The sequence below is a fragment of the Hibiscus syriacus genome, unplaced genomic scaffold, assembly GCF_006381635.1.
Source record: "Hibiscus syriacus cultivar Baekdansim isolate YM2019G1 unplaced genomic scaffold, ASM638163v2 tig00110013_pilon, whole genome shotgun sequence".
NCBI classification, from domain to species: domain Eukaryota; kingdom Viridiplantae; phylum Streptophyta; class Magnoliopsida; order Malvales; family Malvaceae; genus Hibiscus; species Hibiscus syriacus.
The window spans coordinates 3,248,682-3,272,276 of NW_024062563.1; the positions used below are offsets into that span (position 1 = coordinate 3,248,682).

The window sequence follows — 23,595 nt, forward strand, 5'->3', positions numbered from 1 at the left end:
TACGCGTTGCAATACTAATGACGCTTTGAAAATCGCATTGCGATAGTCAGAACCGCGTTGCGATTTACATATTCGCATTGTGATTTACATATTCGCATTGCGATAGTCAAAATCGCGTTGCGAATCTGGAAACTGATTTGCGATACTGGAGATCGCGTTGCGATTTAGAGATCGCATTGCGATTTTGTTGATCATTTTGGTAAATAAAAAAAATTTAGTTAAAATCATATATTATAAGGTATTTTCGATCATTGAGATTATTTTCTCTTTCTTTTTTCGTGTTTCCTTCCTTTTGGATTCATGTAAGATTTCGAAACATGAGTGTTTCGGGTATCTGATTGCTGCCATTTCTCTGTTTCTTGAATGTACTTCCCGCATCTTTTCCGCAGACAAAAGCCCTTCAAAGTTAAACGATTCTAGTTTTAGATTTTAGGTTCGGCAATGGCAAGGGAAATGGATGTTAGATAAAAGGGAAAATCCAAGACGGTATTAGATTAAGGTTTAATGTAAATAAGCATTCTAACTGTGTTAAAAATAATTTGGCGTGTCTAATTTTTTTTATTAAAATATAAACGTCTAACGTTTTTAACATTATATTTTTAAGTATTTAAATTATAATTATCGTTAAATGCAACCATTATTTGTTATTGGACAGTCTATTTAATTGGAGTCCAACACACTACCAAAGGAATCATTACTTGATCACTGAAATTATTTGTAGGGGGTTCGGGAATTAGAGTTTCAGAGATTTTGATTTTTTTTATAATTTTAGATTATATTGTGTTCTTTTTAAAATAATAAATTTAAGTAAATTTCAAATAAAATTTTATAAGTCTAATATTAGTATATAAAGGTTAAATTTAATGACCGTCACAATTGATGTACATAAATATATAATGTAAAAAATTTTAAACACTTATTTTTAATAAAATCTTTAAATACCTAAAATTAATTTTAAATATACTCTAAGTATTTATTTTTGCATTAAGCCTTAGATTAGTTAGAAAATTATGAATACTTTTATAATGAAAATTAATGAAATCGAACAACTTATTGCAGGGTAGAATAAGCCTGTTAACAAAGCAATACCATCCTTACTATCTATGGAATTCGAATACTAAAACAAGACAAAAACCTGCAGCGATTAGTAAAATATACTACACCTCATGCAACAAACGAACCCGTTCCTCCTCTAAAGGAAATGGTCGAGGCCATTTCAATAGCTCGCCCAGTTGAGGACCTGAAAAACAAAGATCAGCTCATCGTTTCCTATCGATATGAGGAGCTAACGAAATGATGTGAAGGTTATGAATTATGATGGTGTGAAACACAAACAACGCTACTTATTAATATGAGAACATGTCAACAGATACACATAAATGAATGTGTCCAAGGATGTGTTTTCGAATTCCGAGAGCAAGCTTTTCAATGAAGATGAGAGAAGACCGAAAGTTCGAGACGAAACAGAATTACCAGTGTATTTTTGCAGACGATCGGCATCCAAAGCAGAGATGTCATTCAGCAAAGCATCCTTTAATCCCTTGGCCAAATGATCATAATTTAAATCCTTATCTAACAAGAGTAACACCAACATACAAGGAAAAAATGTCAGATTAGAGCCCTAAAACACATTAATGCCAATAACAAATGTTTTGCTTATCATTAATCCCTTGTAGACAATGGAAGAGAATTTCATTTTTGCAGAGACAGATTACAATAAGTCAAAACACAATCATTAATCATAATCCACAAAAATTTAGCATTCAAATCCCATATCAAATTAAAAACTGGGATTTCAAAGACGTCTCAGAACTATTCACCACTAAACAACAAAAACAAAAGCATGATGAGTTTACAAACTCACCAATATATTTAAAGCTTTGCTAAGCTTCACAATATATCTCTCAAATCTCTTTATTTTTTCACTCCTCAATCGTATTTACGCTCACTCACTTTTTTATTCACGCTCACTACTTCACACCAACTAAAGGCTAAGCACACATATATATAGGTTGTATAACCGACTTATTTGAGGACCTTTGGATGCTTCTCAACTTCTCTCCCTAATTCTTGCTTAACATGTTGCCGTGTGAATTCAAACAATTAAAGAAAAATCTTTGCCGACATATGCATGTGTGGTTTAGTGTACTGCCAAGCATTTCCACTTTGTTTTGTTTACTTGTGAATCTATCTTCATTTGCCACGTTGAACTTGTACACAATTCCAAGAGTTTGACTTCTAACAATTCAGCAAAGTATCCTTTAATCCCTTGGCCAAATGATCATAATTTAAATCCTTATCTAACAAGAGTAACACCAACACACAAGGAAAAAATGTCAGGTTAGAGCCCTAAAACACATTAATGCCAATAACAAATGTTTTGCTTATCATTAATCCCTTATAGACAATGGAAGAGAATTTCATTTTTGCAGAGACAGATTACAATAAGTCAAAACACAATCATTAATCATAATCCACAAAAATTTAGCAATCAAATCCCATATCAAATTAAAAACTGGGATTTCAAAGACGTCTCAGAACTATTCACCACTAAACAACAAAAACAAAAGCATGATGATTTAACAAAGACGACCAACCAATAAAAAAAAAGTAAACTTTAGTTTCAAAAAGAAAAACCCAGAAAGGGATTTGGTATTTAAAATATAAAAAAAAATAGATAAAAGGAAGATACCAGGCCAAAAACAGAAATTCAAAGCATCCAAAACAAAAAGGTATTGTACAGTGAGGGGCCCATTGTCAAAATAATGAATCCCTTCGTAATCCCTTTTCACTTTGGGAATCGACTCTTTCATTTTCTCCACTTCTTTCTCAATCCCTGCACTCCAGAAAAAAAACCCCACAATCATAGTCTTTTAAAGTAGAAAAATGAACCCCACATTCTCAATAAAAAACAGAGTAATATATATATATATATATATATATATATATAGAGAGAGAGAGAGAGAGAGAGAGAGAGAAACCTGAAGAATCAATGGTGACGTGAGAAGAATTACGAGCCACCCAAGCAGAGCTTTATCTCACTTCCTCCATAGCCGCTAAAAGAAGAAAAAGAAAAACGTTTCCTTTGAACAACCCTAGAGAAACCAAGATTTTAAAAGCCAAAAACGTTTCCTTTGAGCAACCCTAGAAAAACGTTTGCGTTAATTCAAGTTTTTCCCGCTTTTGTCTGTTTTGTTGGGCGATAGGTCTGACACTAACCATATCTTGCTCGGGTTTTGGTCCCATTGGGACAAAAGGGTTCGGTGTACTCGAGCATGGAGGTTGGCTGTCTGGCTGGACCTGGACCACACCACCGAGAGACTGGCCCATTTCTCACGTGATTGAGAACCGGGAATGGATTCGGTTTGGTCACGTTTTTTTACTTTATAAAGGTAGCGTGTGCTGGAAGAGAGGTCGAGAGGCTAACCCTTTTTGACGAAAGATTGGACCAGTAGTGCCGACAACTCATTGGTTGGTTCGAACTTGGACATTTGTGCTTTTGGAGTTTTAATGCAATCGCACCCATTCGGATTAGGTGTCACATTCGATTAGGTTGGTTCCATTTATGAAAATATTACGGGTAACTTTTCTTTTATATTTGTATATTTCTGTTCACTAAAATAAAAAATAAATTTTAATTATTTATATTATTATTTTATTAATTTTTGACTACTTATATTATCAATTATTATAGTTTGACCACTAGATCACTAATGTTTGTCAGTTTTGATGATATAAACATCAATCAAAAGAGATTAATTTTTAATTTGACCATTAGACTTTAGATTTAATATTATTTTGACTTTAAACTTTAGATGGAATATCATTTTAACCATTAGTCTTTAGATAAAATATCAATTTAACCCCTGAATTTAACTAAAATTTTTATCACTAGCTGTCACTCACCACTGTCACTGATGATCATCATTCGTCGCCATTGACCGTTGATAAGTAAATCATTAAATTTTTTGTACTTACTATTATGTTTCGTGTAAAAATATTTCTATCAAGGGCATGAAAGTGCACTCATGTTGAGAGAGAAAGTATTAGAGAAATACAGCCATTGGCGTTAGAGAAAAAAACAATCATCCCTATCAAGTATCAGGGGCATCGGAGTAAAAATAAGTGCTCCGAAGAACAAACAAGGGTTTGAATAAGATTTTATGACATGTAATCGTATTTAACTAGTTATTTAATGTCTACGTGCCCATAAAATAGATAGACTTATGTAAATTAAAATTTGTATAGTATGTGTATTATTTAGAAATTTTTCCAAATAATAAATTCAAGATAAATGTTTAAAAAAACATTAAATAAATAAATAAATTGAAACTATAAACAAATTCAGGACCGAGAATGGAATATGATTCCACAAACATGGGGGAAAAATAAGAATGTTCGTGTCTGGCAAATGACATATACAAGCATACGACACTTACCCAAATACAAGTAAATCAAGAGCAATTACAAAAATATAAGAACCAACCTACTGCTTGGCCTATAAAAACAAAAATATTTAAGGGGAAAAAGACTTGATCATGGAGATTCTTGATCACAAACCCTCTATTTACCATTTTAATGGCAAGAAACTCAGGCGAATTGTCTTGAAAGAAGAAAACAGAAGACCAAAAGGTTCATAGTCACTAGAGAGTCTTACACCACAAAGGGCATTTAAAGGTTTTGTTAATGTTCTTCACAAACCAACATATCTGCCATGGTTTTTTTTGTAGGGTTCACACCGGCACCATCTTTAAACCGGCAGCAATCGGCATGCCTATGAACCCGATGAGGACACTTACACACCACTGCGTACAAGTGAGCGGTGTTGTGCTAGCAAATGCACCCAGAAATTCGATGATGGGGACTTGGAAACATGCAGTGCAGCCAAGAACAGCCAGGAAAACGTAGTTATTTAATATGCCGGTGAAAACATCTATTTCCTCCATATTTCGTGAGCTTATCTCGTTGAAAACCTGTTGGGGAAAGAAAAACAAAACAAAAGTGGGAAAGCTAAAGATCAAGAAACTCGTATATTTTACTAAGTAAACGAGCATAATCAAATGTGTTCAAACAGTTTGATCTTTATCTCGAAATGAACTCGAACTTTAAAAAAAATACTAGATCGAGTTAGAGTTCAAGCAAACTTCTAGCTTCTGTCTCTGATTATACCTCCAACGCCTTCTGGTAACTGTGTGATAGTATATATTGAAGAGTATGAAGGAGTTCTTGATAAAAAAAGGTTTACCTGACAGAAGACAAATGAATTGAAAATAAGTGTGTTCAATATCAGAGTAGAATCAGGGCCGTCGAGATTAAACAATGCTTTTCCTCTTGCCTGTAGACACCATATTACCACCAACTGATAGAAAGATTTCCCAAATATGTTCCTCCACATGACGTTACTGATAAAATTTCCTTTCCTTCCTACCGGTGAACGCTTCATCAGTTCATCGGTTGGCGGCTTGGTTGCAAGTGCAAGTGCTCCCAAAGTATCCATAATCATATTCACCCACAGTAGCTGAACAGCCGTCAGAGGAGAGCTCCCTGCAGCATAAGAAAATATGTTGTTCAGACTTTTCCATTTTTTATTACTTGTATTTGATATACATGTCCGACATATGGTAAGAGACGGGTGGAATCAGAAAATTTAAGTTCAATACGAGTACAAATAAAAAATTATCATCATTCACAAAGAAAGTTAGGACATAAGTTTGAAATATGAGTATGCAAATATATCCCTTTCTAACCTGTCAAACATGCTGAGGAGAAGTTAACAATCAAGGCAACAACGTTGACAGTCAGTTGAAATTGCACAAATTTTTGAATATTTATGTATACTGAACGGCCCCATTTGGCCACTGTCAAAATTGTAGTGAAATTGTCATCCAGAATTATGACATCAGCACTCTCCTTGGCCACCTGGAATTAAACGCAAGATTAGTTGGATCTTCTTCATTTGACTGGTACAAGATGCATGCACAATGTGAAAATTTAATGCATTGCTGACCTCAGTTCCAGCAATTCCCATTGCTAACCCGATATCTGCTTCACGTAGAGCTGGGGCATCATTCGTTCCATCACCAGTCACAGCAACAACTTCATCGAACGTGGTTCGTAGTTGCTTTACCAGAGTGTGCTTATCCATAGGAGAAGATCGAGCTATCACCAGCAAAAGAAAGTTAAATTGAGGTATATAAAGACATGATTTATCCTTGTTACAAGCACCTGACTGGTATGTGAAGCAAAGAACAACAATTTGGAGGATATCTGAATCTTAGGAATTAAACTAAGCATTTCTTCCTGCGTCTTCTCTCTGAAATCCGGACCCTCAATGGCTACACCATCATCTGTAAGAATTCCACATTCCCTGGCTATGGCCTTTGCAGTGTTTATGTTGTCTCCGGTAACCATTCTTACAGTAATGCCGGCGGTACGACAAGTAGCAACAGATTCTTTGACACCAGGGCGAACAGGATCTTTAATGCCCATGATTCCTAAACAAGTATACCCCGAAACCGGAATAGCACTGTCCAGGGAGAAACCTTTTTCAAGTTCCATATAGTCAAGGCACAGGGTTCGGAGAGCTTCATTAGCAAACTGATTTATTATATCATTGAGGTGGTTCTTGGATTTGTCATCCAAGGGAACAACTTGTCCATTAGAATTGATCACCTTGTCACATCCAGCCAACACTATCTCCGAAGCTCCTTTAGTATGTGCTGGTAATGATGCTCCAGGAAGCTCCAGGACTACACACATCCTTTTCTTTGTTGAGTTGAATGGCTCAACCTTAACAGTTTTTGATGCTTGTCGTTCTGCTTGGGGATCTCCACTTAGAGCCAAGCCAAGCTCTAATAAAGCAGTCTCTGTGGGAGTTCCTAATATCTCACGTTTTCCGTCTTTGCTGATAACTATTTCACCCCCGGAGTTCAGAAAAATTGATTGTAGCAGAAGTTTTGCAGCGGATTCTGGAATGTCAGAGCAGAAAGAAGCTTTATCAACTTTACTTACTTCCTTGACATTCATGCAAATGCATGATTTCACGACCGTCATGCGATTTGTGGTTAGTGTCCCAGTTTTATCGCTACAAATACTTGTTGCTGACCCCATAGTTTCGCAAGCCGCAAGGTGTCGAACTAGTGCTTTATCATTCATCATCTTCTTCATGGCAAAAGCAAGGCTCAGAGTCACTGCCAATGGTAGACCCTCTGGAACTGCAACAACAACAATTGTCACTGCAACAGCGAAGAACTCCAGCAGTTTCAGTAACTCATCGCCTGACCAACTCAATATAGTCCCCTCTTGCACTTTATTCACTACCAGTCCTTGAATCATTACAGAAAAAGTCACTACAGCAAAAAACAGGCCTACCTTCCCTATAATGGTTGCTACTCCATTCAATTTCACCTGCAGCGGTGTCTCATCATCTCCACCTTCACTGAGGGTTGCCATCAATTTACCCCATTGAGTCCTCATCCCAACAGTGGTAACCAGCATCTTGCATGATCCATCTTGAAGCTTAGTACCAGAAAGCATAAAAGGGTTTGTATCATTCACAAATACCGGTTCACTCTCCCCTGTTAAACTTGATTCATCGATTAGCACCAAAAATCCCGAGACGAAAAGACCATCAGCAGGGACTTGATCACCAATATTAAGGTGTACAATATCACCAGGAGGCAATTCATATATAGACATTTTCTGCCTACAATCATTTCTTGTTACCTGAATGGTGATTTTCTTTTTCTCCTTGTCCAAATCCTTGAATTGCAGAGATTGGCGATAATCGCTCATCGCCGTGACAAACAGAACCAATAAAATACTCACGACGATCCCGAGTCCATCATGAGCTCCGTCCGGCCAACCTTCCATCACTATCCCAACGGCCAATGACGATAGCGCACACCCCGAGGATCATAAGGGTCATATCGTGAAGAACTTCCCAAACAAAAACCCAGAATCCCTTAGCTTCGGCCTCAGCAAACTTATTGATTCCATAAATCACTTGCCTTTTATTCAACAAACCGGTATCAGCAGTTAGTCCTTTGGCGGTTGATGTGGAGAGCTTTTCGGCAATGCCCTCTACTCCACCATGAAACTTTAGTTTCTTCACATCATGACCTTCCACAATGGATCCTAACTCATCGGCACAAAGGTGAAAACCAGCGGCTTTGACTGCTTCAGGAACAACATAATCACTAGGCTGTACACCTGCAAAAGAAAGATTCAATTATATATGTTCAAAGGCTTAACAAAGTTGAATTTGCAGCAAAATATCTCACCAGAGATAAACTGAAAGGCAGCTTTTGAAACCAGTACAGCAATTCTCAATTTTTCCTGCAATTCCTCATGATAATAAAAAAACGATATCTACAATCCATGATAATCCTACTATATTTGAACAGAGAAAACAATTAATAAAACTAAAAATTCCTAAAAAATAATCTCATTAATGTTAAATAACAACAACGAAAATGAAAATTTTAAAATGGAACTGGATTCAAAATGGGAGGGGACCTGATTGGTGCAACGCATTGAAGCAGCCTCGTAACGTTTGGAGAGGTTGGCGGTGAATCGAAACCTCCGTTTTGGGTTCTTGACGAAACCACAAACTTGCCTCCATTTTTCCAAGGCTTCTTCCGAAGCATGTTTGGATTTGACGTCGAAGTTACTCAAATAACTATCCATTTCGTTGCTAAAACTGATTTCTCAGATTCAATCAAAAATATGAAGATAAAATTAGGAAGAAATACGAGTCTTCGAGGGAAATTCCCGAAATTTGATGCAATTTAGTGGAGTGTTTGAACCGGTATTTTCTTTGCTTTCTCTCTCCTACTATTTTGCACCATTTCTTTCTTTTCTCTTTTGAGTTGTGCTCACCAATTTTATTTATTTTAAAGTCCAACGTAAACTCATGTTTTTAATTTTAGAGTAAATTAAACCAATGGTCTCCTGACAATAGAATGTTGTTTTATTGAATCACCAAACATTAAAAATTATAAAATAATCACTCAACTATTTACATGTTTCAAACACAGGATCGTTGACATAATGTTTCAAGCATTGACTCAATAATATAATATAAATAGAGAGTCAATCTATAAAACATAACTCTCAAAATTCTAAGATAAGATTTTATTATATCTCAATCGACATATTAATATCCAACTCATGATCATTAACTTTTTTAATGAAGAAGAAGAATTTAAAACATATAAATAATCATAGGATCATTTTGTAACTTTTAATAGACAAAGGACTTAACAAAACAATATCATATAATCAAGAGATTATTTTATAACTTTAAATAATATGAATACTCAACAAAATAATATTCAATAATCAGACCATTCATATACATTACCCTTAGTTTTAATGCAACATAAATTTTTTTTGTATACATTATAATCAGACCATTCATATACATAAATTTTGGCCCTTTAATTAGCTTACATTATAAGCATGGTTTTTTTTTGTATGTCCATTTTCATTTACAATTTTCTTTTAAATGTTTCAAAAGATTACTTTTTGATTTATTAATCTATTATATTTAAATTTCTTTTCGTTTCTTTCATTACAAAAATAGGGTAAGCTATGCGAATAATTTATTTTGTTTTCGGTATAATCGATTTTGGTCACAAATTTAAAAATTAAGAGTATATGATCCTTAATATTATCGGTTCGTTTGATTTGAGTCCTTAACATCATCGATATATTTGATTTTAATCTCTCAACTGTTAATTCCCGTTAAACCTTTAATGAAATGGTCCTTACATTATCGATCCATTCAATTATAGTCCCTAACATAATCAATATATTCGATTTTAATCCCTCAACTGTTAATTCCCGTTAAACCTTTAACGAACGTGACAATTAAAAAAAATTACAAAAAAGGGTTCATGCTTCTTCTTCTTCTTCTTCTTCTTCTTCTTATCGGAACCGTCTTTCAGTTGGGCTCCGGAATTGGGCTTCGACTTGAATTGATGTGGACTGGAGTCGCCACCGACCACTTTAAAACGAATTTAGGTGGGTCGAACACCATCTTATCTGATTTGCGTTATACTAGAAACGTGTCGTGTTCGGGAGTCGGTTACGGTCAAGGAAGGATTAGCACCCTTGAATCGCCCTTTCGGTACCAATTAATTTACCGGTTGTCTTTATTTGCGAAAATTAAAATTAAAATTAAAATTTAAAAAACTCGATTTAAATAATTACCTTTTATTGATTGGAATTATCACTGAAAATGTCAAGAAAATGTTAGATGATGAAATAAGAATAAACACGAAGAAAAAAGAAATGAAATATATATGTATGTACAAAATGGACGAAGAAGGAAAAAGAAAATAATAAAAGAAAAGAAAATAATAAAAAACAATAATAAAAGATTAGTTAAAAAAACAAATAAATAAGAATAAAAATAATAAAAAAATGTAGCAAAGTAAAATAGAAAAACAAAATTAAATTAAAACCATGAAGGAAAAATATATAAATAAAATAAAAACATAGAGGACGAAAATGGAAGAGTCATAAACATTATTACCCAAATTCGAATGTTAATAAATATGGCACAGTATATAACAGAGGACTAAATTGTAAATGAGAGAAAACAAATGCCCAAAACAGAACACTAAAACTCCATTAAGTGATTAAACGACCAGATTACAGAGCATGGGGGACTAAAAAGGATATTATCCCCTTTTTGTTCAAAACACATAAAGTTTGAGGCCAAAACGACGTAGCTTCGCGTTTGGTACATAACTCTTATCACACGACTTATTTTCCTCATATGTTATCATTTTCTTCCTTACCTCAAAACCAGAGAAGAGAGAGAGGGGAGTGAGCTCTCCCAGAGGCTTCGACCGAGCCCAGAATCCGACTAAATTCCACCGCCTCTGTCGTCGTTGTCTGCCGGCGAGTGCCGTCCGCCGGCGTCGGAGAATAGAAAAGGCGTCACCTTTCGACGTGTTCTTCAACCCCAGATACGAATCTGGGCTTCGTTTTGCCTGGAAACGCCTCAAAGTTCGTAGATCTACGAAAGTCCTTTCGTATTTTGTTTTTTTACTTGGCTTCGGGTTTTTCGAATGGTTCTGCTTCTCTTGTGGTTATACTTGTACTCGTCGATGTGTTGTTTTGTGGTGGTTTGGTGATATTTTTGTGGTTTTACTGTTGTGATCTTTGTTCTCTGTTGATGGTGTTATGGGACTATGCTGTTTGAGTACCGTTGATGCGTACTGTGGTGTGGGTATTTTCTGCTGTGTATTCCCGTGGTCTTTTCCTTGGGTCTGTTGTGGCCTGATGATGGTCACCGTGGGTTTGTAACTCTCTGTTTGACTGTGTGTGGCCGTTTGTTCCCGTTGTGGGTTCTGTTGGTTTTTTGGATTCCCCCCCCGTTGTTGATCTGTGGTGGGGTATTTATACCCCTATCGGTGCTGGTTAGTTTCTGATGATAACGGGGTCGATTGTTGGCTGGGGATTTTGGGATGGGTCAGTCCCGATCTCCTCGGCCGAAAATCTCGGTGACCGGTGTGTGGTGGCGTTAAGGCTTCTGGTAACTTTGATTTGATCTTGATCGTTGGATTGGGTCAGATCCAATGGTCCAAGATCGGCCGCGGCGTGATGGCTCTTTGTGGGTTAAACAAACCCTAACTCCCTTACTATATTGGCCGTTGATCTCTTTGTTGATCCAACGGTCCCCTGTTGTGCGGCGCTGTGACATATGCTGGAACCCACCCTAATTTGACCTCTGGGCTGGATCAGGCCCGTTTGACTGGATTTGGACCCGTTTTTGGACCTGAAAAAAACAAAAATAAATGAAATTAAATTAAATTAAATTAATAAAATAAAATAAAATAATATGATATAAACTATATAATATATATATTTCAAAAATATTTTTTAGAAAACTATATACTTTAAAAAAATTTTCAAAACTATATATTACATAGTTTCCAAAATGTTTTTAAAAATATTATATAAGTTTTCAAAAAAAATATTTTTAAAACTATATATTATATAATTTTACAAAAAATGTTTTTAAAACTATATACTATATATGTTTTCAAAATGTTTTAAAAACTATATAATATTTGAACATTTTCAAAATGTTTTCAAAACTATATATTATATACGTATTTTCAAAATGTTTTCAAAAAAACTATATAATATATAAATGTTTTCAAACATGTTTTCAAAACTATATATTATATATATTTTCAAAAACCATTTGAAAACTATATAATATATAGAGGTATATGTAAATAAAAAAATGGATGAAAATGAGTGTCTACAGCTGCCCCTCTTTGTCCTTTTTCGTGGAACGAAAAATAGGACAAAGATAAAAAGACACAAATTTTCGTTCGGTGGAGTTGAAAAATAACTCCCTGTCGAATTGGGTTGCAGATGGCTTCTCTGTCGCGAAGTCGAGTCCATCTCGAAATGATATAGAATTGAGGCTGCAGTTCGGGATTTGAATCGGGATGTGGCTTCTCATTGTAGTCCGCCTCGGTCTAAAGACTTTTGTTTAAAATTCGACTAAAAAGTAGTTCATTGACTCCAACATGTGGTTGATAGACCTTTGAGCTGAATGACATCGGACTCGAAAGGTATTCGTTGACAGATAGCTTTTCTCGATTTAAGCTATGCTATCGGAAAGCGGTTTCTTGCCACTAAGGCACTGCTAACCCAGGTCTTATTCTCGACTTGAAAGCCTCGATTGCAGCCGGACGGTAGTGAATGGTGTGTCATCGAGCTGAATGAAATCGAACTTGATAATTTTATTGGTAGATAACCCTTTTTGCCTTGAGCTATTCTGTAAATTTGATTTGCCTCTGAGTTGAATATAATCGAACTCGAAGGTCTTTAGCAGATAACCCTTCTTGACTTGAGCTATGCTGCAAATGATGTGTCTTGGAGCTGAGCGTAGTCGAACTCGAAGGTCTTTTGGTCGGCACGATTCCCTTCGTCGTGAAGTTGAAACCGTGGATGGTCTCTTCGTCGTGAAGTTGAACTTGCGTTGTCTGGAGTCCAATATCCTTCGTTGTGAAGTTGAAATTGGCTCTGAAATCGGGAAATTATTTATTGACAACCAGCGGTCCCTTCGGCGTGAAGTTGAACTTGCGTTGTCTGGAGTCCAATATCCTTCGTTGTGAAGTTGAAATTGGCTCTGAAATCGGGAAATTGTTTATTGACAACCAGCGGTCCCTTCGTCGTGAAGTTGAACTTGCGTTGTCTGGAGTCCAATATCCTTAGTTGTGAAGTTGAAATTGCCTCTGAAATTGAGAAGTTGTTTGTTGACAACCAGCGGTCCCTTCGTCATGAAGTTGAACTTGCGTTGTCTGGAGTCCAATATCCTTCGCTGTGAAGTTGAAATTGGCTCTGAAATTGGAAAGTTGTTTATTGACAACCAGCGGTCCCTTCGTCATGAAGTTGAACTTGCGTTGTCTTGAGTCCAATATCCTTCGTTGTGAAGTTGAAATTGGCTTTGAAATTGAGAAGTTGTTTTTTGACAACCAGCGGTCCCTTCGTTGTGAAGTTGAACTTGTGTTGTCTGGAGTCCAATATCCTTCGCTGTGAAGTTGAAATTGGCTCTGAAATTAGAAAGCCCATTCGTCGTGAAATTGAGCCTCAAATGGCACGATATCCTCAGTCGTAGAGTTGCAATCGTGGGTGTGTGGATACGATATCCTCCGTCATGGAGTTGTAATCGTGGATGACCCCATCGTTGTGAAGTTGAGCCCTGACTTGAATATCCTTCCCAGTATTGTATGTTGCGGGTGGACACGATTCCCTTCGTCATGAAGTACCATGGATGACTCATTCGTTGTAAAGTTTGGCCTTGAGCTAGATATCCTTTGTCGTGAAGTTGAAATCTACTCTCGAGCTAATTGTGTCGTTTCAAGTCCAATTTTCTTCGCTGCGAAGTTGAAATAGACTCTGAATGAAATTGGAAAGATGTTTGTTGACAGACAACTTTTCTTGACTTAAGATGTGCTGTAAATTTCCTTTAAATGAATGGTGGCCCCGTTCGCCAAATTTTGTGAGCCGGATATCTTCCGTCGTGGAATTGAAATCTGGCTTGAAAGTGTTAACTGGAAACATGCTGCTCATGGTTGAGTTTGAGCCGAACTGGATTTGTTTTGAATTCTCGAACCTATCTGAAATTGGTTCTGAGATGTCCAGTCGGTTGAGGTGTAGATTCTTACTGCCGAGTTAAGCAACCACCATCCTTCTTTGAAGGCACTTGAGAATCGAGTATCCTTCATCATGAAGTCAAAACTTAACTCTAAAAGCTGCAAAAACGTGTATGCTAAAATGATGAATGTGATGCACCTAAGTATGTCTAAGATGCATGCAATATGAATGAATTATGTGTTATCTCCTTGATGGAGTCTCGTGCTTTGTCTGTCAATCAGGTCCTTAGAATCGATCGTGCCCCACTATCTTCTCGAGCTTTGGCTTTACATACCTTTCAAATCTGAGACTACTCTGTTTGAAAATGTTTTTCTCATTTTTCTTGTTTTAGGAGAAAAAATGTTGTAAAATATTGTTGGCAATTGACTCAAATTGTAAACGTGAATTCAAAGAATATCAAAAGAATCAAGAGCTCTTTTAATGCTTTTAGAGTCACAGCTCTTTGACAAATAATCAAATGGATGAGTTGACCATATGTTGGCCTCCTTTCTAAGGTTTTGGTAACCCAAAATGTCATTTTTTTAAAAATATCGCAATATGCTTTGGTATTTCCATTAGGTGCGGACAAAATAACGCAACTAGCATGATCACTTACTAGACCTTTTATTTCGGTCCTCTGAAATCTCCCATTTGTTCAAGCTTTGTAGGCTCCTCTAACGAAGGAAGTGAAAAAATATCGGTCTAAAAATGAAATTATTGAGTGCACGTGTGAAATTAACTATAACAGGTGTTCCTTAACTCCCTTAGTCCATCATTATCGAAAATTTCTTGTTTAGGTAAATTTGATTTAATTTGTCGTGATCTGGCTAGCTGAATCCATAAAGCAGGGGCGTTCAACCAATTGCTTTAGAGGGATAGCTTAATATTATAATCACTTTTATCAGGTTTTACTGAAGGGTTCATCTCATCACAAAGTCTTCGGCCTGACAAAAGCAGTGGATCAAACACCGAATTGCCAATTATTCGAGCAAAGTCATGGTTTGAATATAATCTATTTATAAGGCCAGGGCTTTCAAGATCTCCTCGGCCGGAAATCTCGGTGGCCGGTGTGTGGTGGCGTTCAGGCTTCTGGTAACTTTGATTTGATCTTGACCGTTGGATTGGGTCAGATCCAACGGTCCAAGATCGGCCGCGGCGTGATGGCTCTTTATGGGTTAAACAAACCCTAACTCCCTTGCTATATTGGTCGTTGATTTCTTTGTTGATCAACAGTCCCCTGTTGTGCGGCGCTGTGACATATGCTGAAACCCTAGTTTGACCTCTGGGCTGGATCAGGCCCGTTTGACTGGATTTGGACCCGTTTTTGGACCTGAAAAAAACAAAAACAAATGAAATGAAATGAAATTAAATTAATAATAAAATAAAATAAAATAAAATAAAATAAAAAATAATATGATATAAACTATATAATATATATATTCAAAAATATTTTTTAGAAAACTATATACTTTAAAAAAGTTTTCAAAACTATATATTACATCGTTTCCAAAATGTTTTTTAAAATATTATATAAGTTTTCAAAAAAAATGTTTTTAAAACTATATATTATATAATTTTACAAAAAAATGTTTTTAAAACTATATACTATATATGTTTTCAAAATGTTTTAAAAACTATATAATATTTAAACGTTTTCAAAATATTTTCAAAACTATATATTATATATATTTTCAAAAACCATTTGCAAACTATATAATATATAGACGTAAATGTAAATAAAAAAATGGACGAAAATGAGTGTCTACACTTCTTCTCCTCTCTAAAAGGACCAGTACCATTGCTTTTGCCAGTAGGTTAGACGATGTTGTACTATTCTTCTTCTTCTTCTTATTGCTGCTAAAAAGATTAGTACCAATGATGTTATCATTGCTTTTGCCAGTGGGTTTGACGATGTTGCACTACTCGAAGCAGGTATTGATGCTGTAAGTTGGTTGCATTCGAGCTTTTCATTCGTCCTATCCAATTTAAATTAGGTTTGTTAGATGTTGAATAAACAAATAGTATCCCTTGTGCAAACCTCCCAATTCATCCATACGATAAACTAAGTTTTGGTTACATTTTTTGGGGATGATGTCACTTGGGTTAGTCTTGATCTTGGTCAGTGTTTGAAATGAGTTGCTTGAGGTTTTAATTTAACACATCTGTTCTCAAGTAATACAAGGTCTTGCTAAATCAATAGCTTGGGATGGAGGAGGAAAAACATGTTTAATTGAGGTTTGCACTCTTCAAATATTTATTCCCTATACTCTTAATGAATCCTGATGCTAAGCCACTTTAACTAATATTTTGTTCTGATATTATAGACTAATATTTAGGCAACAAGATCTCCTGGGTGATCTATTTGTGTCCCCCCCCCCATCATGGGTTCTTAAATGCTAAAAGATGTCAAAGGAGACGCTGAAGCAGCAAAGATTGCTCGCTGCGGTTGTTTCTTCACTCGTCAATGTAAAAAATTTAAACATAAAATCCCATAGTTAATCATAGCATTGCCTAATATAAATTATGACAAGCCGCCGTATATAGGAGAGATCCAAACTTGGAGGTGAGAGAAATACATGGATTCACACATAATCATTGTTTTTAAAATCGAATCGAACCGAACGGTTCAACCGGAAATCGTTACCTAGTCCGGTTCAAACTAAATCGGTTGAACCGTTATTAGTGAACCGGTCAGAACCGTTGAACCGTTCGAACCGGACTGAAAATCTGGAAAACCCGGGAAAAACCGCCAATTTTTTTTTTTTTTTAAAAAAATTAAACCAAACGACGTCGTTTGTTAAACGAGCCAAGTCGAACTTGAGTATTGCTGAGCTCTGCTCAAACTTTAAAAGTAAGCTCAACTCGACTCAAACTCCCGAACTAAAAATTATCAAGTTCAACTCAAACTCGAAATATAATATTGTAACTTGAACTCGAAATATAATATTAAAACTTGAACTCGAAAAGGCTTGAACTCAAAAAAAAATTAGAAGCTCGATTGAAGCCTAAAATTCGAGCTTGATTGAAGTGAAAGAATAGTCCACTCTATGCTCACCAAAAGGCTCTATGATTTTGAATGTCAAATTACCTCTATTATTTATAGAAGTTAGTTGGGATGTTCTTCTATGTTTCTTAACCATGTGGGATTGATTTGTTATCATATTTTTACTCTTTAGATTTTTGGGATGCTCTTCTATGTTTCTTAGCCATGTGAGATTGTTTTTAAAAAAAAATTAAACCAAACAATATCATTTTGTTATGAATTTTTAGCCCCAAATTTATTTTTTAATTATAGTTATATAGTTATATTTATTATTTAATATGTTTTACCTTAAATATTATGTTGTAGTTAATTTGAATCATTTTGTTTCACTTGATTTTATGGTTTTTAACTCATATATGTTATGACTTGCTTTGAATATGACTTGTGATATACAAAATTATTTTTTATTAAATATTTTTGGTATTTTTATTTAATTTTTTAAATAATTATAACGTCGTCCGATTCTTTCGACCGATTGAACCAGTGAACTGATAGCATGACCGGTTTATTAACGGGTTCGGTTATGAAAACCATGCACATAATCACCCTTTTTAGCGAGTAAGAGGAGACACATGAGCTTCTTGGGATTTTTTTTAATAAATTTTTATTTCCACATCAGCTATATGTCATTTTATGTGGATTTGTTTATTATTTTTAAATTGCCACATAGTATTCCTGTTGATTTTTAAATTGATGACCAAAGTCAATTATATAAAAAATAAAGAGATTATTCGCATAGTTTAACCATAAAAATAAAACATCACAATAATATATCAGCCGAAAATATCATAATCCAATCAATTTTGCATCATTTATTATATTAAAATTCAATCGATTGTGGTCTATTCACAACATAAGAATTCAATGATTGTGATCCATTCACAATTCAAACTTTTAAACTTTGTTTGAAAAATTTAGTGTTAACTTTTAAACTTAATTTGAGAAATATAGTGTATAGTGGCGCTAGACGAATTAACTATAGTATTCATTTTTATATAATGGAAAACATACAATAAGTTGGAATTTTGTTTGAGAAACACAGAAAAAACAGAAAATTCTGCAGCGAAGTCATAGTTGTATCATATACATAGCTACTATGAATTCTAAAGGAAAGCATTTGAAAGATTATATAATGAATTTTGTTTGATACCTAGGGATTCAAATAGCGAAATGCAATTGCAATAGCGGCTGTTATTCACGGTAGTGCCGCAGTCTGAAATCGATATTCGGAAAAATCACGGTGGATAGCGGAATCACGTCAATAGCGGTCAGTTGCATCCGTAATTTAATGAGTAACGCCAATAACGGGACGCTATTATTGTTATCTACTGCTACTGTGAAAAAAAAGACAAAGCTGAAACCTTACGTGCATCGTCGAGCTTCTCTACCGGTGAAGAAGTTGAGCAGTAACGATGAACTTCCACTTTGTAGCAGATGAAACTTGATTTTTTTTCTTCTTTGTTTCAATAAATGAAAGGTCGGGGAGGGGAGTTGAGAATGTATACCACATCGGTTCTAGATGGGCCTGGTGAAGAAGAGCCGAGGCTAGGAGCATGTTCCTCGGTTGATGAAGACTGTGGGCTTGAGGTCAACGGTGATAGCGTTAGAGATTTGGCTTTCGGCTTGTTAGGTGTCAATGTTGGTGGGCTTGAGGTCAACGGTGATAGCGTTAGAGATTTGGCTTTCGGCTTGTTAGGTGTCAATGTTGGAACTGTGGCTAGTGGAGATTTGAGAGTGAAAACAATATTTTTTTCTTTCAGAAAATGAGAGGTCAAAGAAGGGGGAGTTGGCACATTTATTTTACTTTTTTATTTTTTAAAATAATTTTTAAGTATAATTTTAGAGGATATATTAATTTTACATCCCTCCCACCTTTTAAAATTTATAATTTAATTCATAGTTTAAAATGTAAACTTTAATTTTTATTTAATTTAGTTCTAATTTCAATAATCTAAATTTCTACAATTTAAATTTTACATTTTTATTATATTTAATTTAATTATTTTAGGGTAAATTGTTTGACATTTAAAAAAAATTTATGATCACGACACCCGCAATCACCATTATGACATCTGTTATATCTGCTACGGTAATATACACAACACGACCGAAAACATAACCGTAAACACTATTTAAATCTCTGCCTATACCAGTAACCATCTCGAGGGGGAATGCAATAGAAATCAACACACGGTGCTCTAAGAGCAAACCTAAATCAATGAACTATGACCTGCAATTATGAGATTTTTCAAAGTAAAATCTCTACAACTCAACGGAGCTGAAAACCAAACATCATTTGCTGTATTTTTAACTAGTCTTAATTGAGCTCAAACTTGGAAAATAAAACTCATTCTAGCTTCCCAGATTAATCTAAAATCACAAACACAACTACGGCAAAAGAAACAAACATCAACCACCATATTAAGAATCGCAACATTTAGCATTATCAAGTCTACAAAATCCCAGATTCCACACCATATTACTGATTCATAACATTAGAAAGAAAAAAAACTAAAGTTCAATAGTTGCAAAACATATAATTAAAAACATAAAAGACAACCTTAATCCACGCTCTGCATGATATCCTCGGCCGAAAACTTGGTACCCTTATCTTTATCAGCAGCGGCGCGTCCCTTGGCTTTACGATCCAGCAACGACTTACGATCCTTGTCGAGTCTGAGCTTGGTGATGACAACTTTCGACGGGTTGATTCCGACGTTGACGGTGGTACCGTTCACCTTCTCTCGGGTGATGCGCTCGATGTGGATCACCCATTTGCGACGGTAGACCTGAACGACTTTCCCTTCGCGTCCTTTGTAGGTTCCACGAACGACTTGGACCTCGTCGTCCTTGCGGACCGGCATGGACCGTACGTTGTACTTGGACCTCAGATCGGATGAGAGAGGCGCGCTCATGAGCACGCGGCGGACGGACGAGGGGGCCGTGAAATGGGCCTTGCGGCTCTTGCGGCGTGAGGAGGAGACTCGTGGGTTGTACTTCATTGTTGCGACGGCAGGATGGCGATTGGTTCCTCTTCGACTCGGCGGCGGCAAGTGAAGAAAGTGGAGAATGAGTGTTTGGAAGAATATATGGTTGAAGAGTGGAGAAAACTAGGGTTTGCTTGGGAATGTAGGGGGCCTGGGCGTTATGGGTCTAAATGGTTTCTGAGGCCTATCTTATTACTTTATTTTCATTTATAATAAAATAAGACAATGCGAAAATTAACCCCCCAATATATATTAAACTAATTATTTTATCTCATATTCAATTTTATAACATTTTGATATTCATGTTTTATTTTGAAAAAATATATTTATCGATAAAATCATTAGTTAAAAAATAATTTTTTTTGATAAATCTAGAGTGAATACAAGATAATATCTATTCAAATATTCTCAACCAATTAACAATGAACCCTCATACCATTGTTATTGCTCGAACCTATAATCTTTAGGGAGAATAACAAGTCTCTTAACTATCAATGTTACTTAGTTTGTGTCAGTTAAAAAATTGTTAATGCTCTAAAATAATGGGTATTTTTGTCTTAAGTTGAAATATTGGGAGCCAAAATACTCTATAAAATATATTAGGTCAAAGTGATTATTCATACAAACGTTAAATTTTTTATCATAAAATAAAAATTAAAAATCAAAATGATCTAAAATCATCCTTTTTAATAAACTTTATTATTTCTTGACAAAATGACTCAAATTTCTAATTAGGGTTTAGATAAAATTAACCCACGGGTGTTTGTTTAAATAACTACTTTGATTCGTTTTTTTATGAAATATTTTAAATCTTAATATTTTATTTTTTAATCAAAATAATTTTATTTAGATGAAAATTATTATTGTATTAATAATCAATATATTATTGATATAATATTTTTTCTTGATATTTATTTAGTTCATAACTTATGTCAAATCAATGGTGGAACACAACAGGGGTTAGTAGGGCCATGGCCCCCTAAATTTTAAAAATTTATAATTTAAACCCTTAAAAATTTTGAAATTTTAATTTGGTCTCTTTAAAATTTTTAGAAATTCAAATTAAATTATATTTTTTTGAATATTTTTAATTAAATCTCCTCTCATTATTTTTAAAAATTTTATTAAGTCTCTCAGAATTTCAAAAATTTTAGTTATACTCTAACTTTTTGAAAAAAATGTAAACTAAACTCTTTAAAAATTTAAACCTCTAAATTTTTTAAAGTTTAAAATTAGTCCCCTAAACTTTATCATTAAATTATGTCGCTGTGTCTAATAATACAGTATAATAATACAACATATGTTAAATAATCAAATGTAATGATGTATAGATCCATTAAGTGACTCTATTGGTTAAATAAAATTTTATTTTCTTAAAATATTTTAATATTTTAAGTTTTCGTAGAATAAGTATATATTATCAAAATTTTAATAAAATATTTTATTTTAATTACCTCATATTATTAAAAAAAAATGTAATGATGCATCTTATGCCGTATCATCTAATGCATAAACGGATCATCCACATTCCTCTCCTTTTAAATGAATAAAATTTCGAAAATATTCTCATCTCCTTTTAAAAACCCTCAAAATCAAAACCCTCAGACCTAACAGGCTAACAGTGAAACGCCCACTCTTTATTTCTCAAACAATGGCATCCTCCATCACAAAGATCCCCACCACATCTCTCTTCAAGCACGTCATTTCTTCCTCACCAAAGCCGCCCGTTTTCCGGTTCTTTTCCACCGTCACCACCGAGAACCGGACCCAGAAACTAGAGCGCATCGCCGACGAGCTCTTAGATCTTACAAAGCTCGAACGCTATGATTATTCCATCCTCTTCCGCCTCAAACTCGGGCTCAACCGCTACGGCCCCGCCGTCTCCGGCGTCACCTCCCCCGCCGCTTCGGCACCCGGAGCCAGCGCATCCGAAACGAAAGCCTTGGAGAAGACGGCGTTCGATATAAAGCTGGAGAAATTCGATGCGGCGGCGAAGATAAAGATAATCAAAGAAGTGAGGTCGTTTACGGATTTGGGATTAAAAGAAGCTAAAGACTTGGTGGAGAAAGTTCCGGTGGTCGTTAAAAAGGGCGTTACGAAAGAAGACGCTGAATCTATTATTAAGAAGCTCCAGGAATTGGGTGCTACTGCGGTACTTGATTGATTCTTTCTTTCTTCCTTCCTTTTAATTTTGAAACAACATTGTTCTGATGAAATTGGGAAAGAAGTTAGACGAATATATTTTTGTTCTTGTCATTACCATTAGAATTTGAAAAATGGAAAACTTTGCCTGAATCAATTTAGTCCATTTACACAAGTTTGGGCTATTTCGGTTTATTGAAATTCTTTGGAGAGAGTTTAATGCTTTTTAGTTTATGCGTGTATCGAATTTGATTGGATTAGATTGGGGAGAGGATTGTTTTGAGTAATGTAGTACCGGTACTTCATTTCTAAGATTACGTTGCTAGTCCAGATTGTCGATTTAGCCGCTTTGAACAGTTAAGAGTTTGTATATTTGTATATTTATGAAGGTATTTAACGTTTGTTTGGAACTTTAATATGATTTTTGTTTCTTGGTTCCTGAAGATATTTATATTCGATTCACTTAATGTTGTGGACATATTTCTTTAATTTTCTAGAATATCATAGTAAACATACTTGTTTACTTGTACCTTCAAAATTCGTCAACATGTCAATTGCAACCTTTTAAAGCCAAAGAAAATGGTGAAGCCACAAGGATAAAGTGATTTCTTGATAGGGATGTCCATTGCGGTTATCAAAACTAACGGCATTATGAAAGGCTGAGCTACGAGCACCATTAAGAATCTGCCAAGACCAGACACAACTGCAATAGGTCATGCTTTATGCCAAGCACTTGCATGATAATACCCTCCTCCTCCTGTCTGACTTTAAATCATTATGTCCAAGGGAAGTGAGATTTTCTTCAGCAAAAGCTTTAACATATTTAGCTGCTATCTTGCTTTGCCTGCTGGATTAACATAGCCTGTTTCTTGAAGAGGCAATAAATAAATTAACAAGGCATCCATTTGTTGGAAAAATTGTGATAAATTGGTAACTTTGATGCATGTTTTCTAAGGGTAAAGACAGAGATTCGAATAATGAATTTACTGATTTATATTCTACTCTATGAGATCTTTACAACGATATATCATATGCTCAAAACAGTTGAGTGATGAATGAAAAATTGATGCTAAAATTAGGATACATGTGAATTTTGTTATGCAAGGAAAATAGGAAAACTCATATCTATCTTGATGGGATAACAAACATGTGAATGATTTTTATACATCAACCAACTTATTAGTATTTGTATGACTTAAGTTAATACTGTGCCTCGCGCGTAGGAATAACCCATTGGGGTTTTAACAATATCTT

At 35.1% G+C, this 23,595-nt stretch overlaps 3 protein-coding genes and 1 pseudogene across 5 annotated transcripts; 1 reads left to right on the forward strand and 3 right to left on the reverse strand.

The window, feature by feature from the left end:
- Positions 1 to 244: 244 nt before the first annotated feature.
- On the reverse strand, positions 245 to 3,121 carry LOC120212545 (queuosine salvage protein-like). Of its 3 annotated transcripts, none has more exons than XM_039210819.1 (5): positions 2,982 to 3,121; positions 2,693 to 2,836; positions 1,474 to 1,572; positions 1,164 to 1,240; positions 245 to 398 (listed from the first exon to the last, which is right to left on the reverse strand). In XM_039210819.1, the coding sequence occupies exons 2-5, from the start codon at positions 2,811 to 2,813 to the stop codon at positions 258 to 260; spliced, it is 438 nt and encodes a 145-aa protein (XP_039066750.1). In that variant the 5' UTR covers positions 2,814 to 2,836; positions 2,982 to 3,121; the 3' UTR covers positions 245 to 257. The 3 variants fall into 3 exon arrangements, 2 of the variants coding, with proteins under 2 accessions (XP_039066750.1, XP_039066749.1); XR_005524708.1 differs by lacking the exon at positions 245 to 398 and adding an exon at positions 1,865 to 2,300 and having other exon boundaries at positions 1,003 to 1,240; XM_039210818.1 differs by lacking the exon at positions 2,982 to 3,121 and having other exon boundaries at positions 2,693 to 2,911.
- Positions 3,122 to 4,726: 1,605 nt separating this feature from the next.
- LOC120212547 lies at positions 4,727 to 8,688 on the reverse strand (annotated as a pseudogene).
- Positions 8,689 to 19,633: 10,945 nt separating this feature from the next.
- On the reverse strand, positions 19,634 to 20,307 carry LOC120212549 (60S ribosomal protein L26-1). Its single transcript, XM_039210823.1, has one exon. It carries the CDS (start codon positions 20,212 to 20,214, stop codon positions 19,774 to 19,776), a length of 441 nt encoding a protein of 146 aa, XP_039066754.1. The 5' UTR covers positions 20,215 to 20,307; the 3' UTR covers positions 19,634 to 19,773.
- A 1,496-nt stretch (positions 20,308 to 21,803) lies between these two features.
- LOC120212310 (50S ribosomal protein L7/L12-like) lies at positions 21,804 to 22,536 on the forward strand. The gene has a single exon (XM_039210666.1). The coding sequence runs from the start codon at positions 21,851 to 21,853 to the stop codon at positions 22,361 to 22,363; it is 513 nt and encodes a 170-aa protein (XP_039066597.1). The 5' UTR covers positions 21,804 to 21,850; the 3' UTR covers positions 22,364 to 22,536.
- Positions 22,537 to 23,595: the final 1,059 nt, after the last annotated feature.